This window comes from Ailuropoda melanoleuca, chromosome 14, assembly GCF_002007445.2.
Source record: "Ailuropoda melanoleuca isolate Jingjing chromosome 14, ASM200744v2, whole genome shotgun sequence".
Classification (NCBI taxonomy): Eukaryota; Metazoa; Chordata; class Mammalia; order Carnivora; family Ursidae; genus Ailuropoda; species Ailuropoda melanoleuca.
Window position 1 is genome coordinate 30,784,371 of NC_048231.1, and position 22,368 is coordinate 30,806,738.

Below are 22,368 nucleotides of genomic sequence, written 5' to 3' on the forward strand. Positions count from 1 at the left end.
GACTATAGGGGCGCCTGGGTGGCGCAGTCATTAAGCGCCTGCCTTTGGCTCAGGGCGTGATCCCAGCGTTCTGGGATCGATCCCCACATCAGGCTCCTCCGCTAAGAGCCTGCTTCTTCCTCTCCCACTCCCCCTGCTTGCGTTTCCTCTCTCGCTGACTGTCTCTCTCTGTCAAATAAATAAAATCTTTAAAAAAAAAAAAAAAAGAATGTGGACTATAGACTCAGAAACCACCTGGGTTCAAATCCCAGCTCTGCCACTTACTAATTCCATAGCTTTAGTGAATGGCTTATCTTCTGTGCCTCAGTTTCCCCCTCTGTAAAATGGGAATGATAACCAGAGTTATCTTATAGGGTTATTTTAAAGGATTAATATAATTAATATAGAGCAATATCTGATGCATAGAAATCTCTGGAAATAGTTTATTTTCGAGTATGTAATATATTCACAGGATTCAAAATAAAAATGTATTTTTAAAAAGATGTATAGTAAAAAATTCTTACCACCTTTGTTCCCTTTGTGCCTGTACCCACCCTTGCCCAACTAGTTACAGTTTCTCATATCTTCTTCCAGAATTTCTTTATTCAAATACAAATAATCTTTTTTTTTCCAACAACGGAGCTCAATATACGTATAGTTCTGTATTTGCTTTTGTCATTTAACCACATATCCTGGAAACCTTTCCATATCAGTATACAGAGGGCTCCTTCATTCCTTTTTTAACCATTGCCTGAAATCTATCTATTTACCTCGCCCCTTTATGATGGACATTTAGATTGTTTCCAGTCTTTTCCCCATTGAGGACAATGCCACAGTCAACCCAGGGAGTATCTTTGTCCAGTCATCATTTTGCACACGTGCATCTATATATAGATATATGATTCCAGTGTTTATATTAGATTGAATATCTAAAATTGCTTTCAGGGGCACCTGGGTGGCTCAGTCAGCTAAGTGTTTGGCTTCGGCTCACGTCATGATCCAGGGTCCTGGGATCCTGGGTCCTGCTCAGCAGAGAGTCTGCTTCTCCCTCTACCCTTCCCCCCTCCTGGTGATCTCTCTCTCTGAAATAAATAAATAAAATCTGTAAAAAAATTGCTTTTTTTGTAGGTCAAAGATAATTGGATGTTGCCAACAGTACTAATCTTTCCTCAATCATTCAATCATTAACAAAATTTCATCGAGCACCTATTCTGTGCTGAGCCTGGGCACGCAGCAGTAGATATGACCGGCCCTGGATCACAGAGTGAGGGCAGGGGAGGAGACCGGCAGTGAAAAGCGATATTGTTCGCCGTTTGATTTCACTTCTTGATGTCTGTAAGTCACATTGCGGTAAAGAAACACATTTGTCCATGGAGCTTTATGGTACTTTTTTGCAAAAGACTTTTTTATTTTTTTTTTATTTTTTTTTATTTTTAAAGATTTTTTATTTATTTATTCGACAGAGATAGAGACAGCCAGCGAGAGAGGAACACAAGCAGGGGGAGTGGGAGAGGAAGAAGCAGGCTCACAGCAGAAGAGCCTGATGTGGGGCTCGATCCCATAACGCCGGGATCACGCCCTGAGCCGAAGGCCAAACGCTTAACCGCTGTGCCACCCAGGCGCCCCTACAAAAGTCTTTTTTAAATCTATTATTTATTTGAGAGAGAGAGACAGAGAGAGAGAGAGAGAGAGAGCATAAGCAAGGGGAGCGGTAGAGGGGGAGAGAAGCAGGCTCCCCGAAGCAGGGAGCCCAACGCAGGCCTCGATCCCAGGACCCTGGGAACAGGACCTGAGCTGAAGGCCGGCACTTAATTGACCGAGCCACCCAGGCGCCCTTTTCGTACTTTTAAAATATCCCGTTGAGATAGATTCTAGAAGGGAAATGACCTAAATGCGCCATCTTAGCCAAAACAAGAAAGCAGTGTTCTCTAGGTCTGCTTGTACTGAACCCCACTCAGTTCAATATCTGAAATCCCCTTAAGGAGAACTTTTCTTTTTGAAAGTTACAAATTGTTTTAATTATTTTTTGAATAGGTGATAGAGTCCCATTGTTCAAATTCAAAAGGTACAAAGAGCTCTACAGTGAAGCACCTCCCTTCCACCCCCAGCCTCCCAGTCCCCGACCCAGGGCACCCCTTGATCCCTCTCCCGTGTGTCTTTACAGAGGCAACCTCAGCCCATCTCAACATATGTGTGTCACAGATGCACATGGGCCTGCCACTGCCCTTGGTGACCTGGGTTCTTGTATCCCCACTGCCTCTCGCTTCAGTCCCAGTCAGGAAGTTTTTCCCCCAAATCCTGTCTTCTCCAGTAGCCATCTCCATGTTCAGTGAAGTTTCTAAGAATTTTTTTTTTGTGGGGGGAGGGAAATGTCAGCTGCTCTTTCACTATGTGTGATTATTTTTGTAATTATTATGATAAGTCTAGAATTTTGTCCGGTCCATAGTAGATGCTCAGTAAATACTCATTGGATAAATGAATGGATGCTAATAACCTCATTGAATGTTTGCTGTATTCTGGGCACTATCCTGAACTCTTTACAGCAATCCCATAAGGTAGTAATGCTTATGTTTCCCATCTTAGGTATAGGGAAACTGAGGCAGAGAGAGCTTTAGTCACTTGTCAAAGTCACCAAGTGAGATTCTAATCCAGGCTGTCTGGTTCCCCAAGCCCATGCTTAAACCACTAGTCAACACAGAACGTAACTGCACACAGCACCCTGGAAAGAATTTGTATTATCGTCTGTGAGCTGGGTCCTGATGGGAGTGGACCATCCTAGCCTGGGACTGGTGTGGGGGGAGGTTGTCAGCAGGGCCAGCAGGCTGAGTCAGGTTCGGCTGGGTTCAAGGGGCTGGCTGGGATAGGGAAAGGGGCTGGGACCTATGAGCAGAGGAAGTTACAGAGGAAGGGTGGAAGAACTTGGCCCGGGTTCCCAAGAGGCTGTGGGTGCCCAAGGCTCTCAAGAGCACAGATTGGCCAGGGCCAAAGGCCAGGCATTGGGAAGCTGGGAACCAGCAGTCAGAGCTTCTGAGAAATGGGGTCTGGGAGCAGGCCTGGTAGAGTGGGAGCGGCCGGCAGAGGGCTCAGCACAGAAGCCGGTGCCTCCTCCGGGCTCCACCAGGGCCCAGGAGGAGCTCAGTCTGAGCAGGTGGAAGCACTAGGGGTCAGAGAAGGATCCAGCAGGCGGCCTGGAAGGCAGGGCTGGGAGCTTGGCAGTGCCTGACACACACCAAGTGATAGAGGTCTGCAGTACACACAGGTGTGGAAAGTTTGAAGGCCTTTGACCTGCTAGACCCCTTGATGTGGGCTGTGACGTGCGAACTCAGACAGCCTGACCCGTTCTCAGCACTTCCGGGGTCCGGAAAACCTGCTTAAGCTGACTTCCCCTCTGAGAGGCTGTGGGCAGGGGCCCGCAGAGCCTCATCCCAGCTTCCCTGGGGCCAACCCGCCAAGGGTCAGGGGTCTCAAGCTGCACCCTGTGTCCCTCCTCGTCGTGGAAGGCCTTTTGGTTTCTGGGTGGAGAGAAAGCTAGGGAACTTCCACACAACACGCTTTTCCAGATACTGTCCATGGAGCCCCAAGTGTCAGTGGGAACACACCAGAGCCTCCTGTAATTATTTAGCCTGTGAAACTGGACTGGAGGCCTTTGCTGCGTGTTTGCACATTCTGTGCGTGAGACATTCTGATTCTGAAACTGGCTACTTCTCTCCCATCCCCACGTGACAGCCATGGTCAGCCTGGAGCTGAGCTTTGGGTCCCGGGTGCACCAAGGGCTGTGCTGGAGGTGGAAGTCAGGCAGCAGCTGTGGCTCGGCTTCCACACGTCGAGGAAAAAGCATCTGGCAGAAAGGAAGCCACAGAGAAGCTGGGCTGTCCTCCTGCTTTTTCTCAGGCTGTCTGCTGGGGCAGAGCCAGCCCGGCTAGGAAGAGAAGCCTTCCAGTGGCATCTAGCCAAGGGTCAGTTGAGTCCAGAATTATGGAATTCATCGAGCTGGAAGGAACCTCATCCCTGGTCTGATCCATGTCAGTAAATGCACAGCCCAGCTACCGCCTGTCTCCAGTACAGAGCCTGTGGCAGACATCACAGGAGATCCCAGCATTGTTTCTCTGCTGAGCCTCCAGCCTACCGGTCTAGGCAGCTGCTGCCGGTCAACTGGCTTCGTGTGGACATCCAACCCCCTTGCTATCCCAGATCTAGTTCAGCCTGCTCATTGGACCTAAGGGGCCACTGAGCCTAGAGAGGGGAAGTGAGTTACCCAAGGTCACACAGTGAACAACAGAAGGAGAACGTGGTCTCCTGAGTGTGAGCTCAGTGCCACTTCCTTCATATCATACCTGTTCTCCTGATGAATACAGCATTTGTCCTGTCACTCCTCATCTCATAAACGTGTTATCTCCCTTCATTTCCACAATGTGATCTCAACCTCAGAACACAAAAAAATTTCCCACCATTTCCCCAGAGTGTTGCGTAGGGAGCTGGAGAAAAGCGGATGCCGTCTCAGGTAACGTTAATAGAGTAGAACATCTAGATTGTGGCAAGTGACGGTGATGCTGCTTTCTTTGCTGCTCAGGACACACCTGGGGACTCATCTCCCTGTTTGAGACTCTGCGTTTCAAAAATGGAAAGACAGAGGAGACCCAGCATGCTCAGAAGGATGAAAAACAGTGTGATGAGGGGGTTCCGAACCACTCTATAATTTACAGTCAATTCATTTTCAACAAGGGTGCCATGAAAATTCAACAGAATAATCTTTTAACAAATGGTGCTGAGACAACAGGATATCTAAGTTTAAAAAAAAAAAAAAAAAGGTTAGACCCCTACCTCCTGCAAACACAAAAATTAATTCAAAAGGGAACCAAGACCTAAGTGTAAGAGGTGAAACTAGAAAACTCTTAGAAGACAAACTCACGATCCTGTGTTAGGTCATGGTTTCTTAGATATGAAACCAAAAGTACGAGCAACAAAAGAGAAAACAGATAAATTGGACTTTGCCAAAATTAAAAACTTTCGTGTTTCCAAGGACACCTTCATCTTTTCACCAAGAAAATGAAAGGTGGTCACAGAATGGAAGAAAATATTTGCAAATCATAGATCTTATAAGGGACTTTTATCAAGCATATATAAAGAACTTACAGCTCAATAATAAAAAGGCAAATGATGTATTTCTAAAACAAGCAAAGGATCTGAAGATGTATTTTTCTAAAGAATATATAGAGAGAGTCCATAATTTAAAGATGCTCAACATAATTATGTATCAGGGAAAATGCAAATCAAAACCACAATGAGATACCACTTCATACCCATTATTGGCTATAAAATAAAGACAGGCAATAACATGTGTCGATGAGCGTGTGGAGAGATGGGGACCCTCGTAGGCTGCCAGTAGGCATGTCAACTGGTGTGGCCATTTTGAAAAACAGCCTGGCAGTTCCTCAAGGTGCTAAATATAGAGTGGCCCTATGGCCTGGCAATTCCTCTCCTAGATGTACCAGAGAATTGAAAACAATGTCCATACAAAAACTTGCACACGAGAATTAGCAGCACTACTCATGATGGCCAAAAAATGGAAACAACCCAAATGTCCATCAACTGGTGGGTAAGTAACATGTGGTGTGCCCATGCGATGGGATATTACATGCCAAGAAAAAAAAATGAAGTACTGATAACACCCTTTGTGCTGGGATAATATGGCTGGACCTTAAAAATTATGCCAAGTCGGGAGGGAAAAAAGGCAAATGAGAAAACAGACTCTTAACTGTAGAGAGCAAACAGAAGGTTACCAGTGGGGAGCTAGGTGGGGAATGGGTGAGACAGGCGATGGGGATTGAGAGTGTGCTTATCTTGATGCTCACTGAGTGATCTATGGAGAGTTGCTGAATCGCTCTGTTGTACACCTGAAACTAATACAACACTGGATGTTAACTACCCCGGAAATAAAAAATATATATATGCCAAGTGAAAGAAACCAAACCTAAAAGACCACCTGTGGTCTGATTCCATCTATGAAATATCCAGAAGGCAAATCTATAAAGATAGAAAGCAAATTAGTGTTTGCCACCAGCTGGGGTATTGGGAGGAAATATTGACTGCATTGTGGGTATGGGATTCCTTTTGGGGTGATCAAAGTGTCCTAAAATTGTACTGATAGCGGCATAATTCTGTGATTATACTAAAAACCATTGAATTGTATACATTAAGATGTTATTAAAAAAACAAATCCCTCCCTGTGCAAATTCACAGAGACAGAGTGTGTGATACACCCGGCTCAGGGCTCAGTGCCCGCCAGTGGAGGGAAGCAGCTGATAATGTTACCTCGCGGCCTTGTGCAGGAGTGGGGCCGTTCATCCCAGGGAGGAGACCTGGGGGAGGCGCTGTGCCAGCCCCCTTCCTACAGCCGAAGGGCTCTATGGGGACGGGGTGAGCTGTCCCCAAGGCCCTGTGCGGTATAGAGAAAGCAACGAGAGATTTCCGAGGAACACATTTCATCTCAATAGAAATTGAGAATTGCTTCTCATGTGCGTTGCCCAGTGAGGTCGTGAGCACCCTGTCATTGGAGGTCTTCAAACCCATCCAGCAGTTCTGTCCTGGGGTTGCTACAGAGAGAACTCCAGTGTTAGGGGATCGTTGGACGTAGAGGCAGTGGCGTGGAGGCTCACAAAGGCCTCTGGGTAGCTATTGAGGAACTTTGCGAGAGGCTTGTTACCGGCAATGGTGGCAGTATTGGCACCGCGGAAATCGCTCACTGCGCATCTGGACTACTGTGGCACTGTCCCCAAACGCCCCATCCCCTCGAGGAGTGACGACCTGTTAGGTGTCAGCTGTGGCTGGAGTCTTTCCTGGCGCTGCCCCATGGGATCCTCACACAGCCGTTAGGTAGGTGGCCTCGTCTCCCTGTTTACAGAGGGGGGCCCTGAGGCTCACAGGGCGGAGTGGCTTGGCTTTGCTTATCACTCAGGCTTCCAGAATATCATTCCTGCTGGCATCAGCTGCTGCTCCTGGCCTCAGTCCTGTGGCTGCCAGAGAAATGCCCCAGTGACCTCTGGCTTCTTCTCTAGTGACCTTGTGGCAGCTCTCAGAAGATTTCCTCAAAAGTCCCCTGGGGCCTGATTCTTGGGTCGAACTGGTAGACGCCCCGGCTGGGCTTAATCTTCATTGCCTTTCAGCACGGGCCCTCAGCCTCCAGAATTGACTTATTTAAAACACCAATAAATAAATAAACAAAATAAAGCGGGAGTGTCCCGTATAAATTGCTCTGGCGGGGTAGGCTTAGGTATGTGGGGATCTCCCACCCTGTATCCCCTCAGCTTGTGACAGGTGCTGGGATCTTGGGGGAAGGCGTGTGGGAGTTTTGTGTGTTTTTTAATTAAATATTTCAAGCACATAGAAATCTAGGGGAAAACATAACAACGCCCTGAGTACCCATAGTTGAGTTTTGTTAAATCCTATCATTTTGCCATATTGCTTCAGATCTCCTAAGAATAAATCAGTGGTTACAGAGCGGGCTGAAGCCTCCTTCAACCCCTCCCTAATCCCATTGCCTCCCTCTCCCCTGGGCAGTAATCTTCACCCTGAAGCTGGGGCGTGTGCGTCCACACACAGCACACACAACTGTCATGTGTGTTTTTATACCTAATTGTTTCCGTTCCTTCAGTAATTTGCTTATTTCACTCCACATCAGGTTTGTAGGATTTTTAAAACTCTTTCTTTTAATGTAATTTCAGACTCCCCGAAAAGTTACAAGATGAGTACAGCAAATTCCTGTATGTGCACTCTTCACCCACAGTCACCAATTACGAACATTTTGTCACACCTGCTCGTTCTCTCTCCTTTTTTTTCCTGAACCTTCTGAGAGCAAGTCGCAGACACTGCCTCTTTATCTCCATATATCTTAGTGGGCGTTTCCCAAACACAGGGACGTTCTCCTATGTATCTCAGCAGAGGCACCCAAATCGGGGACGGAACAGCATTTGGAGATTTAACCGTGTAGCCTTGTAGCCTTTTAGCAGGTGTGTGATAGTCCCGGGTGGGTGGGATCACAACCCACGGACCCATTCTCTTACAGATGACCGTGCGTCGTTCCCCTTTTGTGATCGCTGCCAAGGCTACTGTAGCGCCATCATCATTGTCTCCTTGTGCCCGTGTGTGTCCTGGGAGGGGCTGCGGGGCCTGGGCTACAGCATCCCCGTCCCTCTTGGATTTTGACAGTCATTTTCAGAACGGGTGCACCTGTCTTCATTCTCGTCGGTGCTTTACCCTCTTGGTGCTCCGGCGGCTTTTAGGGGGCTGGCTTCTCGCTTATCTCAGGCCATCTCTCTGTCATAGCAACCGGTGTCCCTGGGAGAAACAGGGTGTGGCCGCATACGTGGTTACCCCCGCGAGAATAAAGACCTATTTGAAGTGCTACCCTGTGCCAGGTGCTGTTTGATGCACGTTAAGCATGTGCAGGTGTTACCAGCTCCGTTCCACAGATAAGAAAACTGAGGCCGGTAGAGTTTCAATACCTTGGGTCACTTGACCAGGGCATGGCAGGGGCTGGGACAGAGACTGAATGAGTCCTAGTTCTTCATCCCTGTGCTGTGCGGAGTGTGTGAACTGTCCGCTGACCCTCTAATTGTGAGTTTGTAGGGAGAGAGCACAGGTGAGACGTTGACGTCCCTTCCTGTCTGTGCAGGAGTGATTTCCCCGAGGAGCGGTCGGCATGGAGGAGGAGGAAAAGGATGGGGTGTTGGGGGCAGCCATGAGCAATTGTCCTGTCTCACCCTGCAAGTGTTGAGGCATGGCTGGTTCTCGGGGCCACCAGAGTCACAGACAGGGAAACTCCCCTCCAGGACCTCCGGACAATCCTGTCCCAGCTGGAGAAATAGGAGCTGCTTCAAAAGGGAGGACGGGGTTTCGGACTTCAGAAGGTTAGGGTGGGTGCCGGAACCCTTTCGGCAGTTCAATTATGGCTTTTAGAGGTTAACTCTTAATGACTCCCATGATGATCATCGCGCACGGAGTGCTCCCCCCTTCTTGCCACGTGCCTGCCCACCTCTTCTTTGCTCTGAGGAGAATCCTCTCAGCTGGTGGTACTTGCTCCCTATTTTACAGAAGAGGAAGCTGGAGGTCTTAGTGGTTGGAATAAGGCATCCAAGCCCCACCCACGAGTCTGCAAAACTGGGATACGAGCCGGGCTTGGGAGACCCCCCAAAGCCAACAGCTCTCCATCTGTCTGCGTTCATTTATGTGACAAACAGGGTTATCTTCACACATTATTTAAGATGGGTTTTAATCATATAATTATGCTTAATCAGTATAAAAAATTGAGACAAATCCCCCGAACTTCTCAGAAATAACTGTCTTTAATGATGTCTTATGTAGCTTTCTGGAAGTTATTTTTCTGTGTATTTTTATATGTGTGTCTGTAGATATTCCAAGTGATATTACAAACATTATTGAACACTTGTACTCTGCCGTGTACTACAGGGATACAGATACACGGGGAAAATTTTTTAAATTTCTTCAAGAGCTCAAATAGGGTAGTGGTTTGAAGCACAAACTCTGAAGCCAAATTGCCTGGGGTTTGAAAATCCCAGCTCTGCCACTTATTGGCTGTGTGACCTTGGGTGAGCTCTAACCTCTCTGTGCCTCCGTGTCCTCATCTTTACATGGGACTTTTAGACATCAGGTATTCATTTCCCGGGACTGTGGTGGTTTACCAAAACTTCGCAGCTTGAAACAACAGACATTTATCCTCTCACCATTCTGGAGGCCGGAAGTCCAACATCAAGGCGTGGGCAGAGATGGTTCGTCTGCAGGCTCTGAGGGAGACTCCGTTCCACACCTCTCTCCTAGCTTCTAGTGGTGACCGTGTGCCCTTGGCGCTCCTCGGCTCGAGATGTTCTAATCTAGTCTCTTCCTCTGTCGTTGTGTGGCCTTCCAGCATCTTTCCATGACTTTCCCTCTGCTTATAAGGACACCTCCCACTGGATTTAGGGTCCATCTTCAATCCAGGATGAGCTCATCTCTAACTTAATTACATTCACAATGGTCCTTTTTTCAAACAATGTCCCATTTTTAGGTACCAGGGGTTAAAATTTGGGCAGACCATTTTGGGGGACACAGTGCAACCCAGGCATATAGACGTGAGGTCAGCCAAGTTAAGGGACTGTGTGGAGTACTTAGAATGGACCCACACATGGTCGTGCTGTGGGCTCCTTGTACATCAAACAGGCAGGCTGCTGCCCTGCATTCCCAGGGCCCCCTCCTTTCCAGCTCCCCATGTCACCCGTGTGCCCATGCACCTAGTACAGAATGTCCAAGGACAGCTGGCCCTGAGTGGAGCTCTCCTCCCCATCAGCAAGCAGAGGGAAACTAGCTGTGAACAATTTCTTTTTCCTGTGGAGTTGCTCTAAAGTTTCTGAGGCTCGTTACTTTTTGCTCATGGTCCCGTTCATTACCCAAGGTTCCTGTGGCTGCCTTTGCAGGGCCTTCGCTGGAGTTTGGCTGCAGAGGGGGAGGACATGGGTGTCCGGGTCACCTGCTCTGCCAGCAGATACCAGTTAGAGAAGGAGCAGCTGAGGCTGGGGGAGCTTTGGACCTTGCTCTGAGTCACAGAATTATGAGAGCCCTGAAGGGACAAAGTGACAAGGGCACTTGCTCTGACCAGGCCAAAGAAGGGCCATGAGGCCAGACCCTCTGATCCCTGAATCCTTGCTGACATTGGGCCTTGGGTCACTTGAGCTGTCTGGCCACCCACTTGTGACTGCAAAATGCCCATGCCGATGATGGAGCTTGGGGCTGGGCTGTTGGGTGCAAGCAGAAAGGGAGAGGTAGAAATACCCAGAGCTGACACCTTGTTGGGTCTTGTTTCACTGCTGTGATTACTGGTATGGAACAGCGTGGCCACATCAGCTCAAACTGCTGGGGACTGTTGCTGAACCCACACAGCACTTGAACTTGCGGGTTACCTCTGGGGCCAGATGTTGTCTTGGGTACAAACCAAGTGCAACACACGGACATCAACCCTGTCACGCTAATCAAATGTGCTAAGTCCTAAAATCAAGGCTGCAAAGTGGAAGAATTGTAGTGAGAGAATCCCAACTGGAGGGGTGGAATGATGGAAAAACAATAGTTAACATTTACTGAGTTGTGCGAAGCACTCTACCCACCTCTGTCTTGCTGATTTTTACAATGACCCTGTTAGGTAAGGTTTATTACTACCTTTTTACAGACATTAAAACTGAAGCCCAGAGAAGTAGCATAACTGGCCAGAGGTCACACAGCCTAGATTCAAACCCAGGGCTTCTAGTCCAGCAGACAGGCTTCTTCTGGATGACTCTTAAGGGATGGGGAAAACTTTATCCCCAGCAGTGTAGTATAAAAGATTCTAGGGGCGCCTGGGTGGCACAGCAGTTAAGCGTCTGCCTTCGGCTCAGGGCGTGATCCCGGTGTTATGGAATCGAGCCCCACATCAGGCTCCCGCTGTGAGCCTGCTTCTTCCTCTCCCACTCCCCCTGCTTGTGTTTCCTCTCTCGCTGGCTGTCTCTATCTCTGTCGAATAAATAAATAAAATCTTAAAAAAAAAAAAAAGATTCTAAATATGCAGAAGAGTCGAAAGAATTTTGCAGGGAACACCCACCTACTCTCCAACTTACCCTTTATGTTTTTGTATATTTACTTTATTACATATCTATCTAAACCTCTATCTTTCCATGAATCCATCTTACTTTTTTAACGCATTTCAAAGACAGTTTCGGGCACCCCTGAATATGTTAGCATACGTATCATTAACTAGAGTTTGGTATTTATTTATTGTTCTTTTATATTGTTTTGGTGTAAAATTTCCAGATGATAAAATCTAAATACACATGGGGCGCCAGGGTGGCTCAGTCGTTAAGCATCTGCCTTCAGCTCAGGGCGTGATCCCGGCGTTCTGGGACGGAGCCCCACATCAGGCTCCTCCGCTGGGAGCCTGCTTCTTCCTCTCCCACTCCCCCTGCTTGTGTTCCCTCTCTCACTGGCTGTCTCTCTCTCTCTGTCAAATAAATAAAATATTTAAAAAAATGTAAATACACGTACCTCAGTGCACCACTAGAACTTCGTACAAATGGACCCATACGGTCCGTGTTCTTGTGCGTCTGGCTGCTTCCAGCATGTTTTTGAGGCTCATGCACGTGGTTGTACAGATCAGCGCTTCCTTTTCTGTTGGGTGATGTATGACTGTCTGCTGTTCTTTCTCCACTGATGGACACCTGGACCAGTTTCAGGCTGTCATGAGTAAAGCTGCTGTGATACTACGTGGACATTCACTCTCCTTTCTCTTGGGAGATAGATACCCAGGAGTGGGATGGCGGGGCCATAGGACAGGTGTATGTTTAGGGTTATAAGAAAACGGCCTTTTTCCAAAGTGGTTGTACCAGTTTACATTCTTTCCAGTAATGCGGGGGAGTTCTGGTTCCTTCCCACCTGTGATGTTGTCAGTCTTTTTAATTTTAGCCATCCTAGTGGTTGTGTCGTGGTATCTCCTTGTGGCTTTAATTTGCATTTCCCTAATGACTAATGATGTCGAGTAGTCTTTCACCTGCTTATTGACCATTCGGATGTCTTATTGGAGGTATTTTCAAATCTTTTGCCCGTTTTTAGCACCAACTTGCTTGTTCTCCGTTAGATGTATGTTTTGCAAATATTTTCTCCCCGCCCGTGGTTTTAGTATTCCTTTTCTTCATGAGGTGTTTTGGTGGGTGCAAGTTTAATTTCATATGTTCAATTTATCCATCTTTCCTTTTGTGTTTCTTGCTTTCTGGTCCAACCCGCTAAACTTTTGCCTGCGCATTGGAGAAAATATTGGGAGGAGGTAGCAGGGAACCTGAAAGAATCACAGATGGACAGAGCAGCCTGAGCGGGAGCGCCGGGTGGGGAAGTGCAGGTTTTGCCGAGGCGATGGAGGGCAGCCCTTTGTTGGGGAGTTAAGGGGGGGAATGTGCTCAGAAAGGGAATGCCTACAATATTAGGAGACTGGATTGGATCGTTTAGACAGTGGGAGCCATTGAATGTTTTAGAGCAGGAAGGGATGTGATCACAAGGGAGAGATGGCATGGTCTGCATGACACTGGAGCCTGGACAGTTTTTCCTTGGTCACCCTGTCCTCAGGTTGCAGGTGGGACTTGCAGGAAGCTGGGGGCAGGGAGCGGCTTTTTCTCTGTGGATCTTTGAAGACTCTCTGTGGGCCCAGAAGCCCAGGGAAGGTATTTATATACATGGATTTAGAGTCAACTCTGCCAATGTTTGCAGTATCCTTATGGGGACCCCCACACTACCCCTCTGGCCTCCCCTTGCCCCCATGCCCCCAACCCCCTAGCCCCGGCACCTGCCAGCCCCGAGGCTTCCTCGAGGTTTCTCTGGGTCAGCTAGCTCAAAGGCCTTTGCTCTTTCCCAAATATCTGCATCCTTGTTCCAGCTCAGCACGACCTGACACACTCTAGGTCACTCATTCACCTTGTCTGTCATCTGGCCTCTCTCCTAGAGATGAGGTTTGTTGTTTTTGTTTTGTTTTGTTTTGTTTTGTTTTGTTGTTACTCTTGTTCTCTGCTCTAACCCGGTTCCTAGAGCAACATCTGGAGCTTGCAGGCCCTCAAAAAATATTCATAGTACAAGTGAGTGGGAGACCGACCCCATCCTTTCTCCCAGAGCCTGTTTGTTTGATCATGGCTTTGCTTCTAATGAGATGATGAGGACCTTTGTCCCCAAAGCCCAGGCCCTGCCTAGGGCCACCCAGTAAATGGAGGAATCTTCCGGCCCACCCCCTGCCCATTGCACAGATGAGAAAACAGACTCAGAGGGAAGGGACTCACCAAGGCCTAAGCCTAGTTGGTGGCAGAGAGGAAATGGGAGCGCTCACTCTCAGCTGCCATGAGAGCCCAATCTGCTCCTGGGGGAGGCCCCCCCCACCCCGGCCAAGTGAGGAGATTTGAAGATGATCAGGAATCTTTTGGTGCCAGAAGATAGTTTTGTGTTTCCAAGGAGGGGTTAGAGGAAACTAACAGGCCCCAGGGTGCTTCTTCTCTGGGTAATTCTGGCCTCCACCCTTTTCACTTCTTTCCCAAAGGAGATGCTATGACCATACTTCAGGGCCTGGGAAGAGGTTACATCAGTATCAGCTGGGCTGCCCTGGACTTGAACTCCAAATGAGGCCCATTGAGCCCCAGTTCCATAGCCTGTGGACATCCACGGGGCTGCCCTACTGCCCCTCCCAGCCCCGCGGTGCCTACAGCTGCCTCGGACACTCCTGTTGTCCTGGTGACTGGGCACACTTTACTATGTGGACCCAGAGGGGAACTACACAAGCATCCTTGCTCACATACCATCTGTGAGCAGGAAGGCTTCTCGGAGGGTTTGGGAGTGGGGGTGTCAGGAGGGAATTTTAGCCAGGACCCAACCGTTCCCTTTGGGAAATGCTGTTCCCTCCTCAGGACTTTTGGGTCTTGTAGCCCTCTGACCCCCTCTCCCCCACCACCTGGTTCCACTCTTCTGTACCTTTAACGGGGCTCATCCTGGCCTCATCCCTCCCCAGGGCAGCTCCTTACAGCAACGCTAACCAAGGACACAGGCAAAAGGGCGGCACCAGCTGCATCTTCCTACCTTTATAATTAACCCCCTCTGTCTGATGAAGGTTTTCACCCCTGCAGATACCCTGAGACTTAGTTCCTCGGAATCAAAACTGACCTGCCAGTGTGTATAAGGGGTCGGTGGAGCGAGCATTTGGGGGAGGGTCGAAGATCTCTTAAACGGCACCTCTATTTGGGTTTTGCTCTTTCTCAGGCCTGTGACTGTCCTCCTTCCCCTTCCCTGACCTGTTACATCCCAGCCCTGGGGGGACAGAGAGTATTGACTGGGAGGAGACACGAGGGAGCCTTCGGAATGTCTGTATCAGCGCAATAGAAATATAATGCAAGCCACAAATTTTAAACTTTCTAGTAGCCACATGAAAAAAGTAAAAAGAAATAAGTAAAATTAATTTTAATGATGTTTTATTTAACCCAATATACTCAATCTGCTATCATCATTTCAACACATAATCAATGTAAAATATTATTAATGAGCTATTTTACAGTCTTTTTTTTTTTTCATATCAAGACTTCAAATCCTGCATGTGTTTTACACGCACAGCAGGTCTCAGTTCCGTCAACCCACTTGTAAGAGCTCAATACCCTCATGTGGCTAGTGGCTACACTCTTGGACACCCTATATTGGGGTGGTAGTTACGTGGATAGAGACATACATAAAAATCTCTCTAGATGTATACTAACAACTTGTACATTTCACTGTGTGTAAATTACACTTCGTTTTAAAAGTTGGTTAGCAATCCTCTTCAGAGCTCTGCTCAAATGCCCCGTTTCCCTGAAGCCAAAGTGGGTTGGAATTAGCTACTTCTGTCGCATGGTGCTCCTGTTATATTTATCCCAGTCTTCTGCTTCAGCTGGTTGCTCCTGTGTAGATCCAACCCGCTTTATCATAGGCACCCTAAGGTGAGGATCACGGTTTATTTTTTTAATCCCCCAGAGGACTGCTGGCCTCGTAGATGCTAAATGAATGAGCACCGTTGAATTGAATCTGCGTGTGTTACACACTGCTCTCTGGGCTGGCCGCAGAAGGGGCTGATCATTTGATTCTGTTCTCAGTCCTGTTCCAGATGTTGGCAAAGGAGAGGGAGAGGAGGAGGAGGAGGAAGATGGCATGGGGCCTTGTCCGCTGGTCATTCCGAAGAACTGCCTTCCCCGGCGGGGCATCAGCGTTCTGGAGAAGCTCATTAAGACATGCCCTGTGTGGCTGCAGCTGGGCCTGAGCCGGGCCGAGGCAGCCAGGATCCTGCTGCAGGAGGCGGCTGGGGTGAGTCGGGTTCTCTTCACCTTGCGGCCGGTGGTGGGCAGGCACAGCTGCAAGGAGCCGCCCGGGCTCCCACCTAAGCAGCTTTCCTCTGCACAGCTGCCCGTATCTGCCTGTATCTGCTTTCCTTTCTTGGGTTGGTCAGCTTTTCGACTGGGGAGTTTTTTCCAGAACTCAGGAGTGAGAGACTGGCGGGACATCTGGTTCTGGCTTTGGAAACCAGGTGTCCCCCCTGGAGAACAGGGAGCTGTGGCTGAGCATGGGGGCACCTGAGAAGCAGGGCTGACACTTGGAGAAGTCAGCCAGGCATCTGGGACCAGAGGGGATCAGAGCTGGAGACACCTGAGAAATCATATTACACCCCCTTAGTGGTGTATGAGAACAAGGGGCTGTGTGATGGAGGCAAAACTTTTCTGGAGCCAGGCTCCATTTCTCACTTTGAAATGGGTTCGTTAGTGAAGGTACTCTGGTCCGGGTAGTATGAGCGTCACAGGGGAAGAAAGATAGGTAGATAGTGAAATGTGAGTCAGAACCCATCAAATGCCACCCACCCCACGCATTTTCTCTTACATGCTACTTCCTTTTAAAAAAACATTTAATTTGTTTAATTATAAAAGTGATAAACATGTGTAGTCACTGTAAAAAAAAAAAAATCAAGCTGGACAGAAGTTAAGAGTCTTCTCAAAGTTTTTGTCACCTATTCTCTTTACCCTAACCTACTTCCCAGAAGTCTTTTTTCAGTTTTGTTTGTTATTGAAGTGAAATTCGCATCATAGAAAACGAGCGGTTTTCAAGCACGCCATTTAGTCTGTTCACAGTGCTGTGTAAGCAGCACCTGTCTGCTTCCAAAACATTTCGTCGCCCCGACATAAAGCCCCGTGTCCATTAAAGCAGCCAGGCCCCGGGCCTCCTTCCCTTGGACCCGGCAATCATCCGTCCTCCGCAGAAACCATGTTTGCTCAAAGCGCATGGTCTGTCTCTGCAGAAGCCCTCCCCGCCCCGCCCTGGCCACAGCAGTCAGGGTCCACCAAGCACTGTGTCCCAGGCACTCCCCGAATGTGTGCACGTGAATCAGTACCGTGTGTGCTCCCAGCAGCCCTCTGACATGGGCACTCCAATCAGGCCCATTTTACAGAAGAGTAACTGAGACGCAAAGAAGCTGAGTGACCTCCCCCAGCTGACTCAGTGAGCGAGTGCCTGAGCTGGAATTTGAACCCAGGCAGCCTGGCCGCTCCGGGGCTATGTTGTACCTTCACGTGCAAAGGGAATTCTCCATTTCAGCCGCTGGGCGCTTCTGCTGGGCTCACTTTCAGTGCCGATATCGTGCTGTGCGCACTGCGGTCCGGAGAAGAGTGCAAGCTCCCGCCCACATGGGACTCAGTTGGTTAGTGGATTCCTTCACCTTGGACTAGATAAAAATCCATCAAGTAAGCAGTTGTACCTGAAAATTGGAATTCCTGGAACTTATGGGACTTCCAACAAAGTTCCAACCTCCCCTTGCCACAGAGGCCCCTACCACAGGGAGTAGGGACCGTAGAGGCCAGACAGCCCAGCAGAATTCTGCCAAGACCCGGGGGGTGGGGGGGAGGGGGGGCGGGTCTCCTCTGGGTATAGTGGCAGGTGCCCTGCGGGCCAGGCCAGCCCCACTACAGCACCAGGGGCAGCCCGGGATTCTGCAGATCCTTCTGGAGGGGTGAGCAGGGAGGGGCCCCTGGGGGCAGGCAGGCTATCATCCTCAAGAAAACAAGCTCTTTTGTTTCGTCCCTCACCACCAAAAGGTTTTCTATTTTGAGCTGACTGAGGGCTTCGGAGCAGATGATGAAACTGTGTGGAAAATAAAAGCAGGGATTCATGCCAGTGAGTGTCTCAGTCAACGTTCCCAATGTGTCCAGTCAACCAGTGAATTACCCACTTCCCCCTTAGGTGCTGGCTTCCCACCCTTCCTGGGGGGATGCGGCTCAAAAAGAGGTCCAAGTGCAAGGTTTGGATGTGGAGGGATGGCCATTTCCTGGGGCTTTCTTGGTCACTAGGGGAGGTGTGTCCTGGGCATGGATATAGATGCGGGTGGATAAGACAGTGAGGACCCATCCTAGGAAAGTCAAGTGCATCTTCAGGGCAAGCTGGGCCGGGCCTAAGTCCTGACTGCTCTGCCCCAGGGTTCAGCCCTGTCTTCAGGAAGTGTCAAATCAAAGTAACAAGAGTGGCTCTACGTGAAGAATGCTTCTTGACGCTGGGCCCTGTACTGGCTTTAATGCCAAGTCCTGTGTGATGTCATCTCATTGAATCCTTGTGATAATCCTGGGAGGCCTCTGAATCTGCTCTTATTCCCAACTTACAGATAAGGAAACTGAGGCTAAGCGGAGCTCCCTAGTTTGGGCTTCCCCAGAAGCAGACCCCGAGACAAGGATTTGAGTTCAAGTGGTTTATTTGGGAGGTGACCCTAGGAAGCCAGCAGGGGAAATAAGACAGGGAATGGAGGCAGCTAATGAAAGGTATGTGATCTTGCCCGTTACCATGGGCTGCAAGGGGAGCTGGATCCTGCTGGAGCATTCTGGGAACCAGTGTGAACACACATCTTGAGGCCATCCCACCCAGGAGACTAGAAAGCTGTTCCTATCCACTGACTCCTGAGAGCCATGAGTTCAAGGCCATGGGGTGTGAGGATTCGTGTTCCAGTACCTCTTCTCTGCCCTGAGAATGAGATCTGACTGTGGCCAGAGATGCCGAGCTCTGGGGTGATGTGGGCAGACTTCCTGGAGGAGGCAGTGCTGAGCTGGGTCCTGCAGGATGGATGGGCGGGACGGGGATGGGGGAGCAGAGAGGGTCTGTTGGAGAGTGGGTGGGTGCTGGCACAGCACAGGCCGAGCCCCAGAAGTGGGCAGAAACTGGGCTGGGGGACGTGGGGATGGAAGGCAGCATGACTGGGGGGACTGGCACCAACCGGAGTGGCGAGGGAGCAGAGTCACATTGCATGCGTGTGGCTCGTGACACCGGCGTCTCAGGCCTAGGTGCACAGCAGGTCTGGCTCTGATCGTTCCTGAGAACAAACGAGGGATGGCAGGGAGGGTGGGGCTGCTTCTGGGGAGCAGACAGAGCTGGCTCCCTACCATCTGGGAGCTGAGTATGGCAAATAGAAAGCTTCTCCAAGGCTGGGTCCTAACGTGACACCCGCATCGGATCCCAGGAGTGAGAGCACAGCTACGGTTAAGATGGAAGGTGACTGCCTTTTTAAGGGGGTTGGCCAGGCCCGCACACTGCTCCGCTCAGGGACCCCCTGAGGCCTCAGGGGCCGGGCCAGCCCTGAGGACAGCCCTGAGCGGATGCGCCTTCTCTGCCTTCCCTGCCCCCTCCCTCTCTGCCTTTACCCCCGACTGGTCCCATCTGTATTTTCAAGCAGAAGCAAAGCCCGAAGTTCATGCTCTGATAAGAATGGTTGGCCGACTTTTACCCAGAGTTGTTCTTTGCACAATCTTATCTATCCCCACAGCGATTTCTGTCAGGTGGTCGGTGTGATTCTCGTTTCCTGCTGAGGAAGCACAGGCGCAGAGAGGTTCCCTCACTTGCCTGAGGCCACACAACTAGGGAGAGGTGTGACCTTCAGGGAGGCCCTTTGCTGGGTAACGTCATCCCACACAACAACTCAGCCCTCGCAATGCTTTCCTCATTTTTAAAGCCGCAGACAGGGCACCTGGGTGGCTTAGTCGGTCATGTGTCTGCCATTGGCTCTCAGATCATGATCCCAGGGTCCTGGGATCGAGCCCTGCATCAGGCTCTCTGTTCAACAGGGAGTCTGCTTCTCCCTCGTGCCTCCCCCTGCTCTTGCGTTCTCTCTCTCCCAAATAAATAAATAAAATCTTTTTTAAAAAAGCACTTTAAAAAATGGGGGGAAAAAAGAGCTGCAGACATCACAGGTGGCCCCCAGGCTGTGAGAGCTCGAAGGGTCTTCAGAGATTGCCTGGACCACCTCCCCACCATGAGGAGGGTGCTTCCTCCTGTCCAGAGGCGAATGGTCAGGAGACCAGGTATCTGGCTTCTTTGCCCCCCACCCCCCCCAATATCTCTGTGACCTTGACCATGTTCCCCCGCTCCACCCCTCCGCATCTCCCCACCCTGCAGCCTGCTTCTCTGATAAGGTATTGGGAACATACTGGCCCATTTTTGATTTGTGTGTATCTAGAAACATGGCAACGAAAAAGCCACCTTTATTCATTCTGCACCCAACGGTGTTTTTTTTTTTTTTTTTAAGTTCAATTTTAGAAATGTTAGATTTACAGAAAAGTTGCAAAGACGGTATAAGGAGTTCCCAAATACTCCTCACCCAGTTTCTGCTGCTGTTAACATCTAACACTGGTAGGATGCATTTGTCACAATTAATGAAGCAGGTTTGATACGGGCATACGAACTAAAGCCCCTGGCTTTTACCGAATGTCCTTTCTCAGCTACAGCACCCCATGCAGGAGCCACCTGACATTCAGTCATCGTGGTTCCTCAGGCTCCTCTCGTCTGTGACAGTTTCTCAGACCGTCTCTGCTTTTTGACGGCCTCAACAGTTTGAGGAATGCAGGTATCTTATGTGTTTTGTAGGGGGTCCCTCCGTTGGGATTTATCTGGTAGTTAGACTAGGGTTATGAGTTTGGGGGTGGAAGACCACAAAAGAAAAGTGCCTTTCCCATCACATCCTGTCAGAGGTACGTACTATCAACATGACTGTTGTGTTGACCTGGATCACCTGGCCCAGGTGCTTGTCAGCTTTCCCCTCTGTAAAGTGACCGTATCGCCCCTTTTATGCTGCTGTCTTTGGAAGGAAGTCACTGTGCACAGCCCACCCTCAGGGAGTGGGGAGTCCTTGACTATCTACATAAATTATTTGGAGTTCTTCTGCACAAGAGTTGTGTCTCTTCTCCACTCGTGTATTTGTTCCATCATTTACTTGTAGCCATATGGACTCGTGGGTATGGCCTTTCTGCTTTGGGTCATAAATCAGTGCCACTTGATTATGATTCTGTTGCTCGGATTACTGCAGCTTTGGGCATCAGGAGCTCCCTTAGTTGCTGCCCGTGTCCCGTTGACATACAGCCATCTTTGCACGTGTATGTGTGTGTTGGGTTTTGGGAATGCTTCCTTACTTCCTGACACCACACGCTCCAGGATTGTCTTGTGTATTTCTTGCCGCAGTCCTAGAATCAGCCATTTCTCCAAGGAGCCCCGGTTCCTTTTATTAGAGAATCATATTAGAAAGCGAGATCTGGGTGTTAGGTGTTGTTTTTTGCTACTGGAGTGCCATGGCTTGGAGGACAAAAGATAGCTTTTAATGAAAGAATCATGGCTTTTTGTGGTGGGGGGGTGAGCTCAAGAGTTGGAGTAGCCGGTATGGTGATATGGACCAGCCCTGTAGGTGCTTCAAGGCACCCTCCCCAGGTGTGAGCCCAAGAAATGCCAATTCCATTCAAGGTTAGTTTGGCAAAAGCCTCAGTGTAGCCCCTCTCTCGCCCCTTCTGGGTGCTGGGGCTGGGAGAGAAGGCACGGTTCCCACAAGTCTGCTGTGCCTTCAGCACCGTCTCTCATCTTTCCAACAGCCCTGCAGAACAGGGGGCAGGCTTCCTATTTTATAAGTGGGGAACCTCAACCCTGATGGTAAGGAGCCTGCCCCGTGTAATGCGGCTGCTAAATGCCGAAGTGTGATTTGAACCCACCAACCAACTGCCTTCAAAGGCTTGAAACATGTCTCGGCCTCATTCCCAGAAAGGCTGGTTTGGTTTTTTGTTTTATGGGTTTTTTTTTTTGTTTTTTGGGTTTTTTGGGTTTTTTTTTTGGGGGGGGGGTTTGTAGTAGGGCTCAGGCACCAGCATGTTTTAAAAGCTCCCTAGGTGATTGAGAAACTCCACTCCGTGCCATGTACCGCTTCATTAGAAGTAATGGGAAAGGTGGGCCACAGGTGTCCAGAGTGGGCTCTGGACACTGACCCACTGGACCACTGGCCTCCGGAGGCCCAGCAGCTCCGGAGCTTCAGGCCTCTGGGAGGAGCCAGCCACTTCTGTGACTGTTCTGATGGGCATGATTGGAAAGTTTCCCCCAAGCAGCTGGAAAATAGTCCTAAAATAACCAAAGTAGAAAAGCAGACCGCTCTGGATTGTCCAGGCCAAAAATGGATAGTAGAAGTAAAATCATTATGGTGTGTTGGGCTTTGGGTTTTTATATATTTATTTGGAGAGGCTGCATAATTCTCTCCCTAAGCGTACTCTGTCCCAGCTGTTAGGGAAATCAGTTGGTCTTTCCAAAAATCCACCCTGGCTCAGGGTAGACAGGGCGAGGCTCGTACAGCCTGCTGTTCCAACCTTGTAGACTGCAGTCACTTCCCGGGAAACTCAATGCCCGCCTCTCGGGCTCTGGGAAAGACCTCAGGGTGCTGATCTGGGAGAGTATCTTCTAGAAGAAAGGAGTCCTGGGACCCTTCAGCCCCCTGCCCTCACTGGACTGGAAAAGCCGGCTCAGAGAGGGGAGGTGACTTGCCAAAGGATACAACAA

General features: G+C 49.4%; 1 protein-coding gene across 1 annotated transcript in view; it reads left to right on the forward strand.

Annotated features, from left to right (window-relative positions):
- Positions 1–22,368, forward strand: part of RIN3 (Ras and Rab interactor 3) — a 105,492-nt gene that overhangs the window by 5,500 nt on the left and 77,624 nt on the right. Inside the window, exon 2 of the mRNA XM_034643225.1 lies at positions 15,639–15,846. Within this exon, the coding sequence (XP_034499116.1) occupies positions 15,639–15,846 (208 nt within the window). The remainder of the gene's footprint in view (positions 1–15,638; positions 15,847–22,368) is intronic.